Source organism: Pseudophryne corroboree, chromosome 5 (assembly GCF_028390025.1).
Source record: "Pseudophryne corroboree isolate aPseCor3 chromosome 5, aPseCor3.hap2, whole genome shotgun sequence".
NCBI lineage: Eukaryota > Metazoa > Chordata > Amphibia > Anura > Myobatrachidae > Pseudophryne > Pseudophryne corroboree.
The window spans coordinates 146,734,584-146,748,984 of record NC_086448.1 but is presented as its reverse complement, the minus strand read 5'-3'; the positions used below and the strand labels follow the sequence as shown (position 1 = coordinate 146,748,984).

Genomic DNA, 14,401 nt, shown 5'->3' with positions numbered 1-14,401 from the left:
ACCCGTGGTAGTTATGCCATTGACCATGGATCTATAATTGAATAGCTTGAGACATTTTATTCTCAAACAGGGTGCCCCAGATTTACTTTTACAGTAAACTTAATTATACACATACACGTGCCCTTTCTCATCTTAAGTGAATAGTACGCCCACGACTGTTCGCGGGCATGTGTGTATGCACTTGCTTCCATTGGAATGCATTGTGCTATATAAGCCTGTTGCACATAGATGCGGCAAAGTGGGTGTAATCACTGCTGTGATGTGTATGCACGCAGCAAGCGATTACATGTAGGAAGAGTGTCACACATTATATATATATATCATACATATACATACACACAGTTGTGCTCATAAGTTTACATACAGTACCCTAGCAGAATTTGTGATTTTCTGAATTTGTCAGAGAATATGAATGATAACTCACAAACTTTTCTTTCACTCATGGTTAGTGGTTGGGTGATGCCATTTATTGTCAAACAACACCGGGGACCGCGAGCGGGAAGCGCTCACACACACTGTGGTGTTGGGATATAAGGTAAGCTTCTCTGTTTAATTCTTTCATCTCCTGACGAAAATTCCAGTATGTGAATTGAAACGTTGAGACAACACTGAGCGTCTTTGTCTTTTTGTACATCAAGCTGAGAGTGCCGCATACTCGTCTTTGTTATATGCCTTTCCAACATTGAGGGCACCCGGGGTCTGTACTAGTATGAGGGGTGAGTGACGATTTTGAAAAAAGAAGAAAAGAAAAAAATAATAATTATATATATATATATATATCCAGCCAAAAGATCCGTCCTCAGGATCACACTGCAAAACAAATAACAGAAATTGCAGTGTGGTCCTGAGGACGGGTCTGCGAACCTGAAAGTACTTGACCTTAATACACGCATTATTTGATTTACTGCTGACTCCGAGTGCCGATCTACTTTTGGGTGGTCTGCATGTCTTGGATTGTAGCACCGGAGCATGTTGCACGATTGAATGTAGTGCCGGCCTATGGATGTATTTATAATATATATATATATATATAATATATTTTACTATCACATGTACTGTTTGGGATTCACACTTGGTGAGCTTGTATTAAAAGCATCATCAGAGGAGAACGCCCATGTACAGTCACCATGCGTGCCCAATCCTAACACCAGAGTCTACCTCGCATGGATATATCTTTACTGCACAAGCGTGTATCTCCAGTAATACAGTAATGGATGGATTTTGCGGAAGGTCGTTTCTCTAAAATTCACTTGAGAAGTTTACATACCTATTTGTTTTGTAATCTAGACTCAGTAGGCTGAGAATGTGTTACATTCTGAGTCTGACTTACCGTAGTGCTCCCATATATCATATACAAATTAATGTCTTAAATTTGTTAGAAGAAATAAGTGCAATGCACAATCCTATTTCTTTCACGGCAGGTCATTTATTTTCTGCAAATATCTAGAACATATAATTTAATTTAAAACCCTACCTCCAGTGTTAATTCCAGTGTCTTTGATAATGATTTTAGTCTTAGTCCCATTTTTTTTTTTTGCTTGGTTTAAGTTAATATTTAGTCAGTAGATCTCAGGTTTCATTTTAGTCTAATTTTAGTCCTGAAATAAACTGTAGTTGCCAAATAATTTTAGTCAAAATTTTTGTCAACAAAATTAACACTGGGTGTTACCAGTGCCCATAGCCAAATTAAGGGGGGGATGCAGGGCATACTGTACCCCGGGGCCCCCTTTGTCAGGGGCCACCCTGGCCAGAGCACACTGACATCACTAGATTTAACTCTTAAACAGCAGCAGAACCAGCAGCCAGAATGTGAGTAGGACAGTATACAGTGCAGGCAGAGACACAGGAATATCATGTTTTATGAGCTACCGACAGAGCTTTCTGACCAGAGGAGAGATAGGAGGGTGGAGAGAGCTGTAAGTGACCCAGGAATGACAGTTTCTTCTCCTCCTCGCCTAGGTGTCTGAGTCCTGTGTAAACTGTTATGCAACTAAACCATTTGGGTCTAGAGATAGAGATAGACACACACAGAGTTCTCCTGAGTCCTGTCCCAGTGTGTAAGTAGTACAGAGACTGCTGCTATTCTTGCATGTGACAAGATATTTTATTTTTCTGTGTGTATTTTATTTTATTTTATAAATTTATTTGGATTTTCACAATAAAGAAAATATAACAAAGATACAGGTATATTACATAAATGCATATCTACGACAAGGTACATATCCATCCATGAGAGGAAGATATTCTAGGTGAGAAACAACAGCATCTTTTTAAGGCAGGAACAAAACATCAGATGTAAGGCTTCCAAGGCTAAAATGGGCAGCCTGATAGTGGCAAAAGACATATCCTGAAGACATACCGTTAAGCAAAATTCTAAATATACCTGTATAGAAATTGTGCAATAAAAGAACAATACAACATAAAAAAAAAAACAATCAAGAGAGAAAAGAAAAAGATTGGGACTAAACTAAGAAGGGAAGAAAGTGGAAGGGAGGAGAGGGACATAGGGAGCGAAGCCAAAGTTGGTGGTATAAATAAGGATATCATCCCATGGCTAACATAAAAACAGAACCCGAATAGAAAATGGGAAACATGAACAAAAACAGATATTTGTAAATCACCTAAACATACTAAGGTTCATTAGCAATACGGCGTAATAGAAACCATTTAGTTGAGTCAAACAAAGATAGTATATGTTGTTGGTGAGAAGGGTCTAGAGATTCTATAAATGGGCCCCATTTTTTGTAAAAGTGTATAATGTTGCATTCCACATTAGGCATAGTGGACTGGCGCTCTAAGTATAAAGTGCGAGTAAGGCGTGTGCGCAATGTATCAAGTCTAGGAGGGGCTTTGATAATCCAGTTAGTAAGAATCAACTTTTTCCCCAGCGTTAGAATCACATATAATAACGGGATAAGATGTTTTCTATGTACTGGAATGTTCCAGTCAGTGAAGATCAGGCCAAGCATGGCTTTGCAATTCAGCTTCAACTTAAGCTGAAATGTGGAATTGATAAACCATAACACCTTGTACCAGAATTTCTTTATTTTAGGGCAGTTCCAAAAACAATGTAAAAACAAAGCATTAGCAGCCCCGCATTTCTGGCAGTTCCCAGATTCTGAAGGGACCATGGGGTATTTGCAATTGCGGTCGAATTGCCGCAAATGTCGAAAAACGGGGCATTTTCGACACAAAAAAAATTTCGACAATGCAATACAGTACTTTTCGACAAAAAAAACGGACGCTTCAGATTCGACTTTTTGAAATTCGACAGTTGTTAAATTCGACATGTCTGCAATAGTAAAAATGCGGCTTTTCGACAAAAGTATATTCAATTGAAGAATGACGATTCGACAACCGTACTTTTCGACATTCATTTCATCAATTTCAGTCCGCCTCATTTTGCTGGCGGAATCTAATAAAAAAATGTAAAAACATGTTTTTTGTGTTTTTTTTGTTGCTAATAGCATATCTATTTATATTAGAAGGGATTATCTACTTGGTTTGTCTATTAGGAGCCACAAGTATTATTTAGATATTTTTTAAGAGAATATTTTTTATTTTTTTTACTGACTAAAATAATATGGAGAGATCAGAGCATGTTTTTTAGTGGGAAGGGGTGGGAATGGGTTAAAAATCACGAAAAAAAAATGCGTGGGGTCCCCCCTCCTAAGCATAACCAGCCTCGGGCTCTTTGAGCCGGTCCTGGTTGTAAAAATACGGGGGGGGGAAATGACAGGGGATCCCCCGTATTTTTACAATCAGCACCGGGCTCTGCGTCCGGTGTTGGTGCAAAAAATACGGGGGACAAAAAGCGTAGGGGTCCCCCGTATTTTTAACACCAGCACCGGGCTCCACTAGCTGGAGAGATAATGCCACAGCCGGGGGACACTTTTATACTGGTCCCTGCGGCCGTGGCATTAAATCCCCAACTAGTCACCCCTGGCCGGGGTACCCTGGAGGAGTGGGGACCCCTTAAATCAAGGGGTCCCCCCCTCCAGCCACCCAAGTGCCAGGGGTGAAGCCCGAGGCTGTCCCCCCCATCCAAGGGCTGCAGATGGGGGGCTGATAACCTTGTGTCAAATAAAAGAATATTGTTTTTTGTAGCAGAACTACAAGTCCCAGCAAGCCTCCCCCACAAGCTGGTACTTGGAGAACCACAAGTACCAGCATTCGGGGGGGGGAAACGGGCCCGCTGGTACCTGTAGTTCTACTGCAAAAAAATACCCAAATAAAAACAGTACACAGACACCATGAAAGTAAAACTTTATTACATACATGCATACTGACACACATACTTGTGGTTCTCCAAGTACCAGCTTGCGGGGGAGGCTTGCTGGGACTTGTAGTTCTGCTACAAAAAACAATACTCTTTTATTTGACACAAGGCTATCAGCCCCCCATCCGCAGCCCTTGGATGGGGGGGGGGACAGCCTCGGGCTTCACCCCTGGCCCTTGGGTGGCTGGAGGGGGGGACCCCTTGATTTAAGGGGTCCCCAATCCTCCAGGGTACCCCGGCCAGGGGTGACTAGTTAGTGATTTAATGCCAGGGCCGCAGGGACCGATATAAAAGTGTCCCCCGGCTGTGGCATTATCTCTCTGACTAGTGAAGCCCGATGCTGGTGTTAAAAATACGGGGGACCCCTACGCTTTTTGTCCCCCGTATTTTTTGCACCAGGACCGGAAGCAGAGCCCGGTGCTGGTTGTAAAAATACGGGGGATCCCATGTCAATTATTTTCCCGTATTTTTACAACCAGGACCGGTACAAAGAGCCCGAGGCTGGTTATGCTTAGGAGGGGGTACCCCCACGCAATTTTTTTCTGGGTTTTTTAAACACTTTTGTGCCGTCCAAAAAGTCGAATCCAGGACGCACATATCCGTCAATTGGTCCGTTTTTCGACAGCGGGACTGTCGAATCCGTTTTTTATTGAATATGTCGAATTTGGGTCCCGGCGGCAGGGTGTCTGACTGTCGAATTGTGTCGAATTAAAAAACGGTCGAATTCCAGCCGGAATTCGACCGCAATTGCATATACCCCCATATGTTTGCGTTGGCCTGGCGTAATGTAGGTTCTATGTGTAAATTTAATATGTGTTTCCTGGAGTTGTGTCGAGGGGAGTGCCTTGAGGATATTAGTAAAATTCCCGGTCAATTCCGTGTGAGTAGTGGGAGAAAGATAATCCTGTTCCCAACTCTTAACAGTCGATGACCAAAGTTTTGTTTCAAATCCAGATAAAATATCCCAGGAAATATAAGATGTTTTATAAGATGAGAGCTTAACTATTTCAATAATATGTGTAAGAGGGTCGAAGTCAAGAGATGGGTCACATAAGGGAGATAGGGATAATACATAATGTCTTAATTGAAGATACATAAAGTCTGCGCGTGGGACTTGGTATTTAGTAATTAAGCCAGAAAAAGACATTAATACACCCCCAGGGTCAAATACATCTTTAATTAACGCAATGCCCTTATGCTGCCAATGAGAGAACCGTATATTGTCTAAAGCTGCAGGAAAACATGAATTACCACAAAATGGACTAAATTTGGAATGAGCCGGATTTCTTTTAAGTGATTTATTGACAGACCACCATTCCAAGTAGGTAGCCCAACAAAGAGGGTTAGTACGGATAGAAGGAGGGAGGCTGGTTTTAGGAGTGTGAAGCAGTGCACGGAGATCAAATGGGGCGCAAAGTGTTAGTTCTATTGCATAGTTAGAGTAGGAAGAATGAGAGAGTAACCAATCAAATATGTATCTAAATGCTACAGCTTTGGCAAAAGTGGAAACATCTTGTACAGCCAGCCCATCCGCACTTTTGCGCAATTTGAGTTTAGTCAAAGCCAACCCTTGGTTTTTTGCCCGACCAATGAAATCTGGCAAATTTTTTTTAACAATAACGGAGGTCCTGTTTTGTCAGGGCATAGGGTAACATCTGGAGCGGATAAGAAATTTTGGGAAAAACGATACTTTTCAGAACTGCAACCCTCCCCATTAGGGCTAAGGGGAGGAGGGGCGCCCAGGTATTCAATTGGGTAGCTATATTTTGCAAAATAGGAGTAGAGCATAGATATTAGATAAAGAGGGTGAAAAAAATATACCCAAGTATTTCAACTTGGACGGAGCATGTTTAAATATAGACAGGATAGAGAAGAAGAGGATGAAGTAAGAAGAGCGGATGCAGAAGAGGTTAGTAGAAAGAGCTCAGACTTATCATAATTAATCCTAAATCCGGAAAAGAGGCCAAATGAATTGATGGAGCGAAGAATGTTTGGGATAGAGACAAGGGGATTGGAAAGAAACAGTAACATGTCGTCCGCAAACAGCGCAACTTTGAGGGAATGGTGGGCGATACAAATGCCTTGAAAATCAGGAAGGTTACGGAGAGCAATCGCCAAGGGTTCAATGGCCAAAGCAAATAAAAGCGGGGAAAGCGTACAACCTTGTCTAGTGCCTCTGCCTAAGGGTATAGGGGCTGATAGGTAACCGTTACATATAATACGGAAATGGGAACCAGTGTATAATATAGGTAACAGGGAGATTAGTTGATCAGGAAAATTAAATTTATTAAGGGTCGTAAATAAATGTTCCCAAGAAACCATATCAAATGCTTTCTCTGCGTCAAGTGATAATAAGAAAGCAGCGTCAGGATTTAAAGAAGAGCTCAACCAATGAGAAGCCGCAATCACCTTACGGATGTTAGTTGAAGAATGTCTGCTCACTATAAAGCCCGTCTGGTCCGAATGGATGATACCCGGTAGCAGGTATTTGATTCTATCTGCAAGAAGCTTTGTGAACAATTTATAATCTACATTGAGTAGAGATATAGGTCTGTAAGAACCAGGTAAGCAGGGATTCCTGCCCGGTTTTGGCAACAAATGGATAATCGCATCAGTAAAATATTTGGGCATAGCCGGAGCTTTCAGTAAGGCATTAAAAAATGAGACTAATGGATCTATAAGTTTTGGGAGAAGTATTTTATAATACTCTCCCGAAAATCCATCCGGACCAGGGGACTTCATAGGTTTAAGGTGTTTTACAGCGGCCTCAATTTCCTGGGGCGTGAACGGAGCACATATGGCGTCCTGTACGTCAATTGAAATAGAAGGGGTGTCAATGGAATCCCAAAAGGAAGCCTCTTCAGATACATCTCTAGTGGGTTGGGCATATATATCCTTATAAAAATCTTGAAATAACGAGGCCATGTCTCTACCCGCAAAGGCAAATGTGCCGTCAGGGCGTTGTATAGAGTGAATAAGGGATGTAGGGGTTGAGGATTTTACTAAGTTGGAGAGCAAACGGCCGATTTTGTTACCAAATCTATAAAACTTGTGATCTCTATAAAAATTCTGTTTATCACCCATAAAGGCGAGCAGACCATCAAATTTATGCTGAGCTACAATAAAATCGGACTTAGTAGTAGGAGTTGGGGTAGTCTTATAAGATTGGTAAACTGTAGTCAGTTGAGATTGTAATAGCTTATATGAGGCAGCACGTTCTTTTTTAGCTTGAGACACATACTAAAATATACGCCCTCTAATCACCGCCTAAGATGCTTGCCAGAAGAGGATAGGATCCGACTTCAATATCGAGATGTTATCAAGTCTGAACTCCTCCCAGAATAAATCAAGCTTATTGCGAAAACCCAAAGAAGAAGCAAAATAAGAGGGAAAGCACCATAGTTTGTAGGAGCCTACATTCAAAGAAGAAGAAAAGGAAACCCATATTAGAGAGTGGTCAGAAAGAAACATCGGCTCAATGCATCAATAATATTAGAAAATATGGAATCAGACAAAAGGATATAGTCGATGCGAGAAAGTGTACCATGAGCTGCGGAGAGACACGTAAAGTCTCTATCAATAGGGTGTAGGGCTCTCCATGCATCTATAAGCATGAGTTGTTGAGAAACAAAAGGAACACCAATCTTAGGGGGTGATCTTCTGCGGGCAGAAGATTTGGAATCCATATATGAGGAAGAAACAATATTAAAGTCACCCCTCAGAAATAAATAATTAGACATATAGGGGGCTAGTTTACGTGTTACCATACGGAAAAACGGAGCAGAGTGGGAATTAGGGGCATAATGTATATTGCAAAATGTATACCGAGAATTATAAAGAGAGAGGTCAATTATTACATATCTTCCATCAGGATCAATGTCAGTGTGGTGGACCTCTATAGGGAGCCGTTTTTTTGCCAGAAAAACCACTCCCCTAGCTTTGGAGGAATACGGGGCAGCCGCAAGGAACGTCCATCCTAGAGTGGCTAATTTTAATGATTCTGAAAGTAGTGTGTTTCTTGTAGTAAAACGAGGTCTAAATGGAGTTTGTTTAAATATAGGAGCAATTTCTTACACTTAATTGGAGAATGGATGCCCCCCACATTCCAGGAACCTATCTTAATCGATGCCATAGAGCATATAACATTAGTGATAAATACTCAATCCTGACTTCGCTAAATATAAAACACAAAGACACAAGGGGAGGAGGGAGGGGGAGGGGAAAAACAGAAAGAGAAAAAGACAAAGGAGTATAAAAAGTACTCCAATAACATTGGTAAGAAGAACAACTTCACAATTCACAAGGATAAAGTAAATCAGAATGCAAGTTCGTATGGAAGGCGGAGCTCCTAGCCGAAACCACACTATCTATAAATCTAAAGAGGGAACAAAAGTCCCTTCTGAAAACGAACCAGTGACCATCACATTCGTATAAGTTAACTACAATTTTGCCATAACAACATTTTGAAATATAAAAGAGGTACGGCAGCGCGATGCCAAGTGAACAAAAAACAAAAATATTGTATGCAGCACTTCAAACAATCTGAAAAAAATTTTAAAAAATAAAAAGGAGAGTAATAAAATACAAAATAGAAAATAGAAGAATGTCAGTGCCAAATGCAGATTCGATACATCACCACCAAGAGAAACGTCCCAGCAGCAGCAGCAGCAACATGATAGGAAGAAGGTGGGAACTTAGCAAGTCCATGCACATCTACAAAAGAAAGTCCTTGAGCAGTAAATGACGAAGGATATGGATATCCAACAGGACGAGGTAAAAAGGCAGGCAGTCCTTTCAGGTATCGTCATCTGTCAGCGGGTTTACTTGTTCCTTTATATATGCCATCGCATCGTCAGCTGAGGAAAAATCTTTAAAGGATGTGCCAATGAAGATTCTCAGACGAGCTGGATAGAGAAGGGTGAATTTCATTCCGTCTTGGACTAACTGCGAGCACACTGGGGTATAGGCCTTACGAAGCCGTGTCAATTCAGGGGAGTAGTCCTGGAAAATAAGAATTTTCGCGCCATTCCACGAGAGATCTCTTTTGCGCTGGAAGGCGGACCAAATGGATTCTTTGTGTATATAGTTTAAGCACTTAAACAGGACGACACGCCTAGAGGAGGAAGAGTCCCGTAGCTGACCCGTCTGATGAGCCCACTCTATCACAAGATCTGAACAAACGTCTTGAATGTCAAGCAATTCAGGCAAGGTTGGTCTCAAAAAAAGGTACAAGGCCGGCCCTTTAAGGGATTCTGGGAGGCCTACTATCCTCAAATTGTTTCTACGTGACCTAGTTTCCAAGTCGTCGAGTTTAGCCCACACTTGCGTGTCAGATTGTTTCAGCTGCATAGTGAGATCTTGCAGAGACGAAATGGCCTGGAAATTTTCCCCGGCGGTGTGTTCTACTGCTAATACCCGTTTGGCTAGTTGTTTGCATTGGCTCTTAATGTCTGTGACTGCTTGTTGAAGGGCAGCTGCATTCACCGCAGCTTGTTCCTTTAGCATAGGCTGCACCCTCTCCCTCACAGCCTGTACTACATCTGCATAAGTGAGGGAAGAGGAGGGAGGAGGAACTGAGAGGCAGTGGGCTTTATCAGGAGCTGTGGGAGGTTGTAGGGCAGCTGAGGAGGCAGTAGCCGGTGGCAGCAACTGGAGAAGAATAATGGTAGAAGCGTCTTCGTCAGCAATCGGCTCGGCAGCCATTTTGTTAGGTGCAGTGCGGTCTGAACGGGGGTGTTTACCAGGCATCTGTCCCTTTAAATACCTGTCCATAGGACAGCTTGAAACAAAAATGTGATGTTTCCCCCAGTACTCAACAAAAAATACACACACACCTGCCTTTTCAGTAGCTATAGCGCTACCAGCAGCATAGCAATACCAGCACGTACTTCTATATATGGTCTGAAGCACTAGTGAATGAGACCTGGAAACGTGGCTATATAACAGATGGTTATGCTATCAGCTGCTTGCACACCGAGTCAGGGGAGAGTTGGGCTACAGACAGAGCGTGCCAGTGAGGGTGCAAAGAACGGCCTCGGGAGAGATCAGATCACAACACATTGGAGGGACGGGGCAGGACCACCTGACCTGGGCTCCGTAGCGCCGGAGGGTGTTCGCGGCAGGATGATCTGAAGCCGCTGCAGCCTCTGAGAGGGTCACCAGTCCGGGTGATGGAGCCGTATGGCCGTCAGAACAAAACAGCGGAGATGCCGAGAACGGCGCCGGAAGAAACTGCCGCACAGCAGACAGGCGGTACTTAGCAGGCTCCCCCTAGCTGAGCTCCGGAGCGCTGGAGGCGTCCGCAGCAAGGTGACCGGGTGCCGCTGCTGCTTCAGTAGGGGGGGTCACCTGTTCGGGTGGGTGAGCCGGACGGGAGCCAGAGCACTCCAGTAGAGCTGCCGGGGTCGGGTGCGGGGAGGGCCGTCACGCAGCACACAGGAGGGACGTGGCCGGATTCCCTCACTTCAGCTCCGAAGCGCCGGGAGGCATCGACAGCGAGGTGCCCGGGTGTCTCCGTAGTCCCTAGGAGGGTCAGTGGTTGTTTTGGGTGGGCTTAAAAAAGCCCTAGCAGGGTAGAATATGCGGACGGCACCGGAGCTGCAAGAACACCTGCCTCAAATTAGCCGCAACGGAACCGGAAGTCCTTTCTATGTGTATTTTAAGGTTAAGTTGTCTTTGTTCCACTACAAGAAAAGTTTATAAAATAGTTGTCTTTCAATTAGGTGGAGCTATACACAGTACCCAGGCATTATTAAACTATTTGCTAAAACTAATATACACCATTGGTTTAAATTTAATAAACACAATCTATACCTCTCACCATGACCCATTCCAGGAGCAGGGCCGTTTCTTGCGGTGGGCGAGCCGTGCAACCGCACGGGGCGCCCGCCGCGGCACTTCTTGTGCTCTTTGATTCCCTCCTCCTCCCGAGTACCCAGCTCGGGGGGGCGTAGTTTCGTGGAATGACGCGGGTGCGTCGTGACGTCACGACGCAATCGCATCATTCCGTGAAACTCCGCCCCCCAAGCTGGGTACTCGGGAGGAGGGAGGAGGGGGAACCAAGCTGTAGTAAGGGCCAGCGCGGCGAAGACGAGGGAGAGACGGCCGAACAGCGGGAAGAACCGCTTCAAACGTAAGTCAGCCTCTCTCTCTCCAGGAGGGATAAAATGCTCTCTACCTGAACTTCCGTTTTAATTTATGATTGCAATCACTTGTATTAAAGTACCTTTCTTATCAATTAAATAGTTCAACAAAGGTGAATCATATATTAAGAGTCCAGATAGAGAGCATTTTGTCCCTCTTGGAATGGGACATGTTGGAAGGTATGCACAATTTAATATACATCCCCCACTGTTTTACGTGCCCCGGGCATCCCCAAGGCATAATCCGGCCCTGCCAGTGCCATGTACATACCCTGTACTATCAGCCCCAATGTCTCCCTAAATATGTAAAATAATGGAAATTGCTCCATTTTGTGAGGTAAATAGAACTCCAATTATAATACTTATGGATTTATTGCTGACCGTGTGGACAAATGATGGTTGGTCAACATCATGCTATCATGACGATGAACCCATTTTTAGGTGGAGGCCTGGAGGTGTAGCTCCATCTGCTAATCTGGCCATGGCTGTGAGATAGCAATGCTAACCACTGTGTCTCCTTTCCACCCCCAGAGGTTAAAGTCCATTTAAAGGCATAATTAAACTTATATTTGCAGTTATAATTTAATCCCATTTCTTCAGTTTAATTTTTAGAAATGTTGTACGGCTGCATTTAATATTTCTGAAAATATGTTCAAGGACTTACCATTTTTTACCTCCTCAATTATATTCTGCAATGTTGGGTAGTAACTGCTCTCTTTCTCCTTCAAGATGGAAGCCATTTTCTGGATGACAGGTGCCTGGAGCTGAAAGGAGGAAGAAAATTTGAAAGATTTTTTTTTTTTTTTTAAATGTTTGATTCAGCAGCGGCTGCTGCCCCAGGTCCAAAAGTTGCAGGGGGCAGCTGGATAGGACATATGAACAAACATGTGAAGTTGTATGCAGCATAGGTCCTGGCTTCCTTCCCCGGGAATCGGCAGCCGCCGCAGAATGCCACACACTGCTCAGCACGTCAGTCGTCCTTTAGCCTGCCCCAGACTCCTGTGAAACCAGCCAATGGGATTCTGGGGCGGGCTAAAGGATGACTGGCAGGGTGAGTAGTGTGTGGAATGCTGCGGCGGCAGCTGCTGATTCCCGGGGAAGGAAGCCAGGACATATGCTACATACAACTTCATATGTATGTTCATATGTCCTGCCCGGCTCCCCCTGCAGCCTTTGGATGGCGCTGCAGCCCTGGGGCAGCAACTGCCGCTGGTTTGATATACAGAATATATGCAAATTGTTCTGTGCAATTACTTTACATACTGTTAATCTGTTAGTTTTGTTATCCATATTATATGCACATCAGGGACATACTGAAAGCAGTGCAAACGGTGCCGCCACCAAGTGCACAGGGCCAAGGGAGCGGCAAGGTTGCTGCCCAATCAGCACCTGTGCTCAGTTTATGTGGTGCCTTCAGAACTTCCCCACTTCTTCCCGACAGAGGCAATGGCGGACTGCCCAGGGTGCTCTTGTGCCAAGTATGGCACTGGTATACATTGTTATAAAAGGCTGTATCCTACAGTGATAAAGTCAAACGATGGATCAGATGCAGAATAAACCAGAAATTTTCAATTCCTAACGACAGTATATATGGAAGCTCAGGACATTTTATCTCACAGAAATGCACACAGTTGTCTGCTGGCTTATCCATATAATTATGCCTAGTTCTTGGTTTGTAAAGTGTATCTATGCAAAATCTGCATGGCTATTTGGAAGATTGTGGAACGAGTTGTGCATGGTGGAAAAGTGCATACCTGCCAACTGTCTCAATTTAGGTGGGAAAGTCCCAGCTTTTGGTCTCTGAAATAACAGAATGTTTTCAAGAAAGCGGAGGAGCTAAGGATGGCCTGGCCTTCTGAGCACTATGAACACTCCCTGGCGATGTGAGACTCCCAAGCACTGACCCCACGTGATGTAACAAGATCCCAACACGACATGACCACATCCCCTATGTATGTGTGCACCGTCATTTAGCACAGATTCCCTGATTACACTAGGACCAATGGGCCTGATTCTGATTTGGAAGTAAAGCAAAAATAAAAAAAAATTACTGTGCAACTGGGCAAAACCACGTTGGACTATCAGTGAGAGATGACTTGCGTGGATTATGTTCAAACTGAAATCTAAATTGCAGTGTAAAACTAAAGCGGTCTAACATTTGTGGGCTACATGCAAAAGCAGCCAGTATTTACCCTGTACAGAAAAAATATAAATGTATTTGCTCCCCTTGCATTGCATCATGGTTTGTTCCAGATACAAATTTGGGGTCTACTCATACTTGCCTACTCTCCCAGAATGGATGGGAGGCTCCCACAAATCGAGGGATGCTCCCAGCCCCCTGGGAAAGTGGGCAAATCTCCCAGAGCCTGCAATCCGCCACCCACTTCCAGAGTAAAGTGGGTGAACCGGTTGGGCGATGACATGATTCACGCTGAAATCGCATAATAACATTAACGTAGCCCCGCCCCAGTTCAATTCTGTAATCTCGGCATTGTACAGCGGGAAGGGAGGGGGTGTATGTGACTACGATGACACAAACGCAGCCACACCCCCGCCTATAGACTTTTATGTAGCATCACATCCCCTCCCTGCCCCCTATGCCAAGCCACACCACACCCATTGCCCAATGCTGTGTCAACCTGGCTGCCAGAAAGTCTGCAACTATGGGTCTATTTACTAAGCATTGGAGAGAGACAAAGTACCGATCAACCAGCTCCTACTGTAATTTTTCATACACAGCCTGTAGCATGGCAATTAGGAGCTGATTGGCTGGTACTTCATCTCCGTCCACTTTATGACTCTACAAGGCTTACTAAATAGACCCCAAAGTTACTTGTTTATTGGTTTTATCTCCATATCAGAATCAGGCCCTATGTTTGGAGACAAGGAAATGAGACAACGTCACTTCAAAGTCCTAAACAGCGGCGGCTGCAGCCCCAGCACCGATTACCTTGTGCAGAGGTGGGCCGCTAAGCACATA

At 44.0% G+C, this 14,401-nt stretch overlaps 1 protein-coding gene across 2 annotated transcripts in view; it reads right to left on the bottom strand.

Moving 5' to 3' along the window:
• DNAH11 (dynein axonemal heavy chain 11) overlaps window positions 1-14,401 on the bottom strand; it is a 561,376-nt gene that overhangs the window by 424,213 nt on the left and 122,762 nt on the right. For both annotated transcript variants that reach the window (XM_063921780.1, XM_063921778.1), the window contains one exon: window positions 12,086-12,185. In XM_063921780.1, the coding sequence (XP_063777850.1) occupies window positions 12,086-12,185 (100 nt within the window). The remainder of the gene's footprint in view (window positions 1-12,085; window positions 12,186-14,401) is intronic.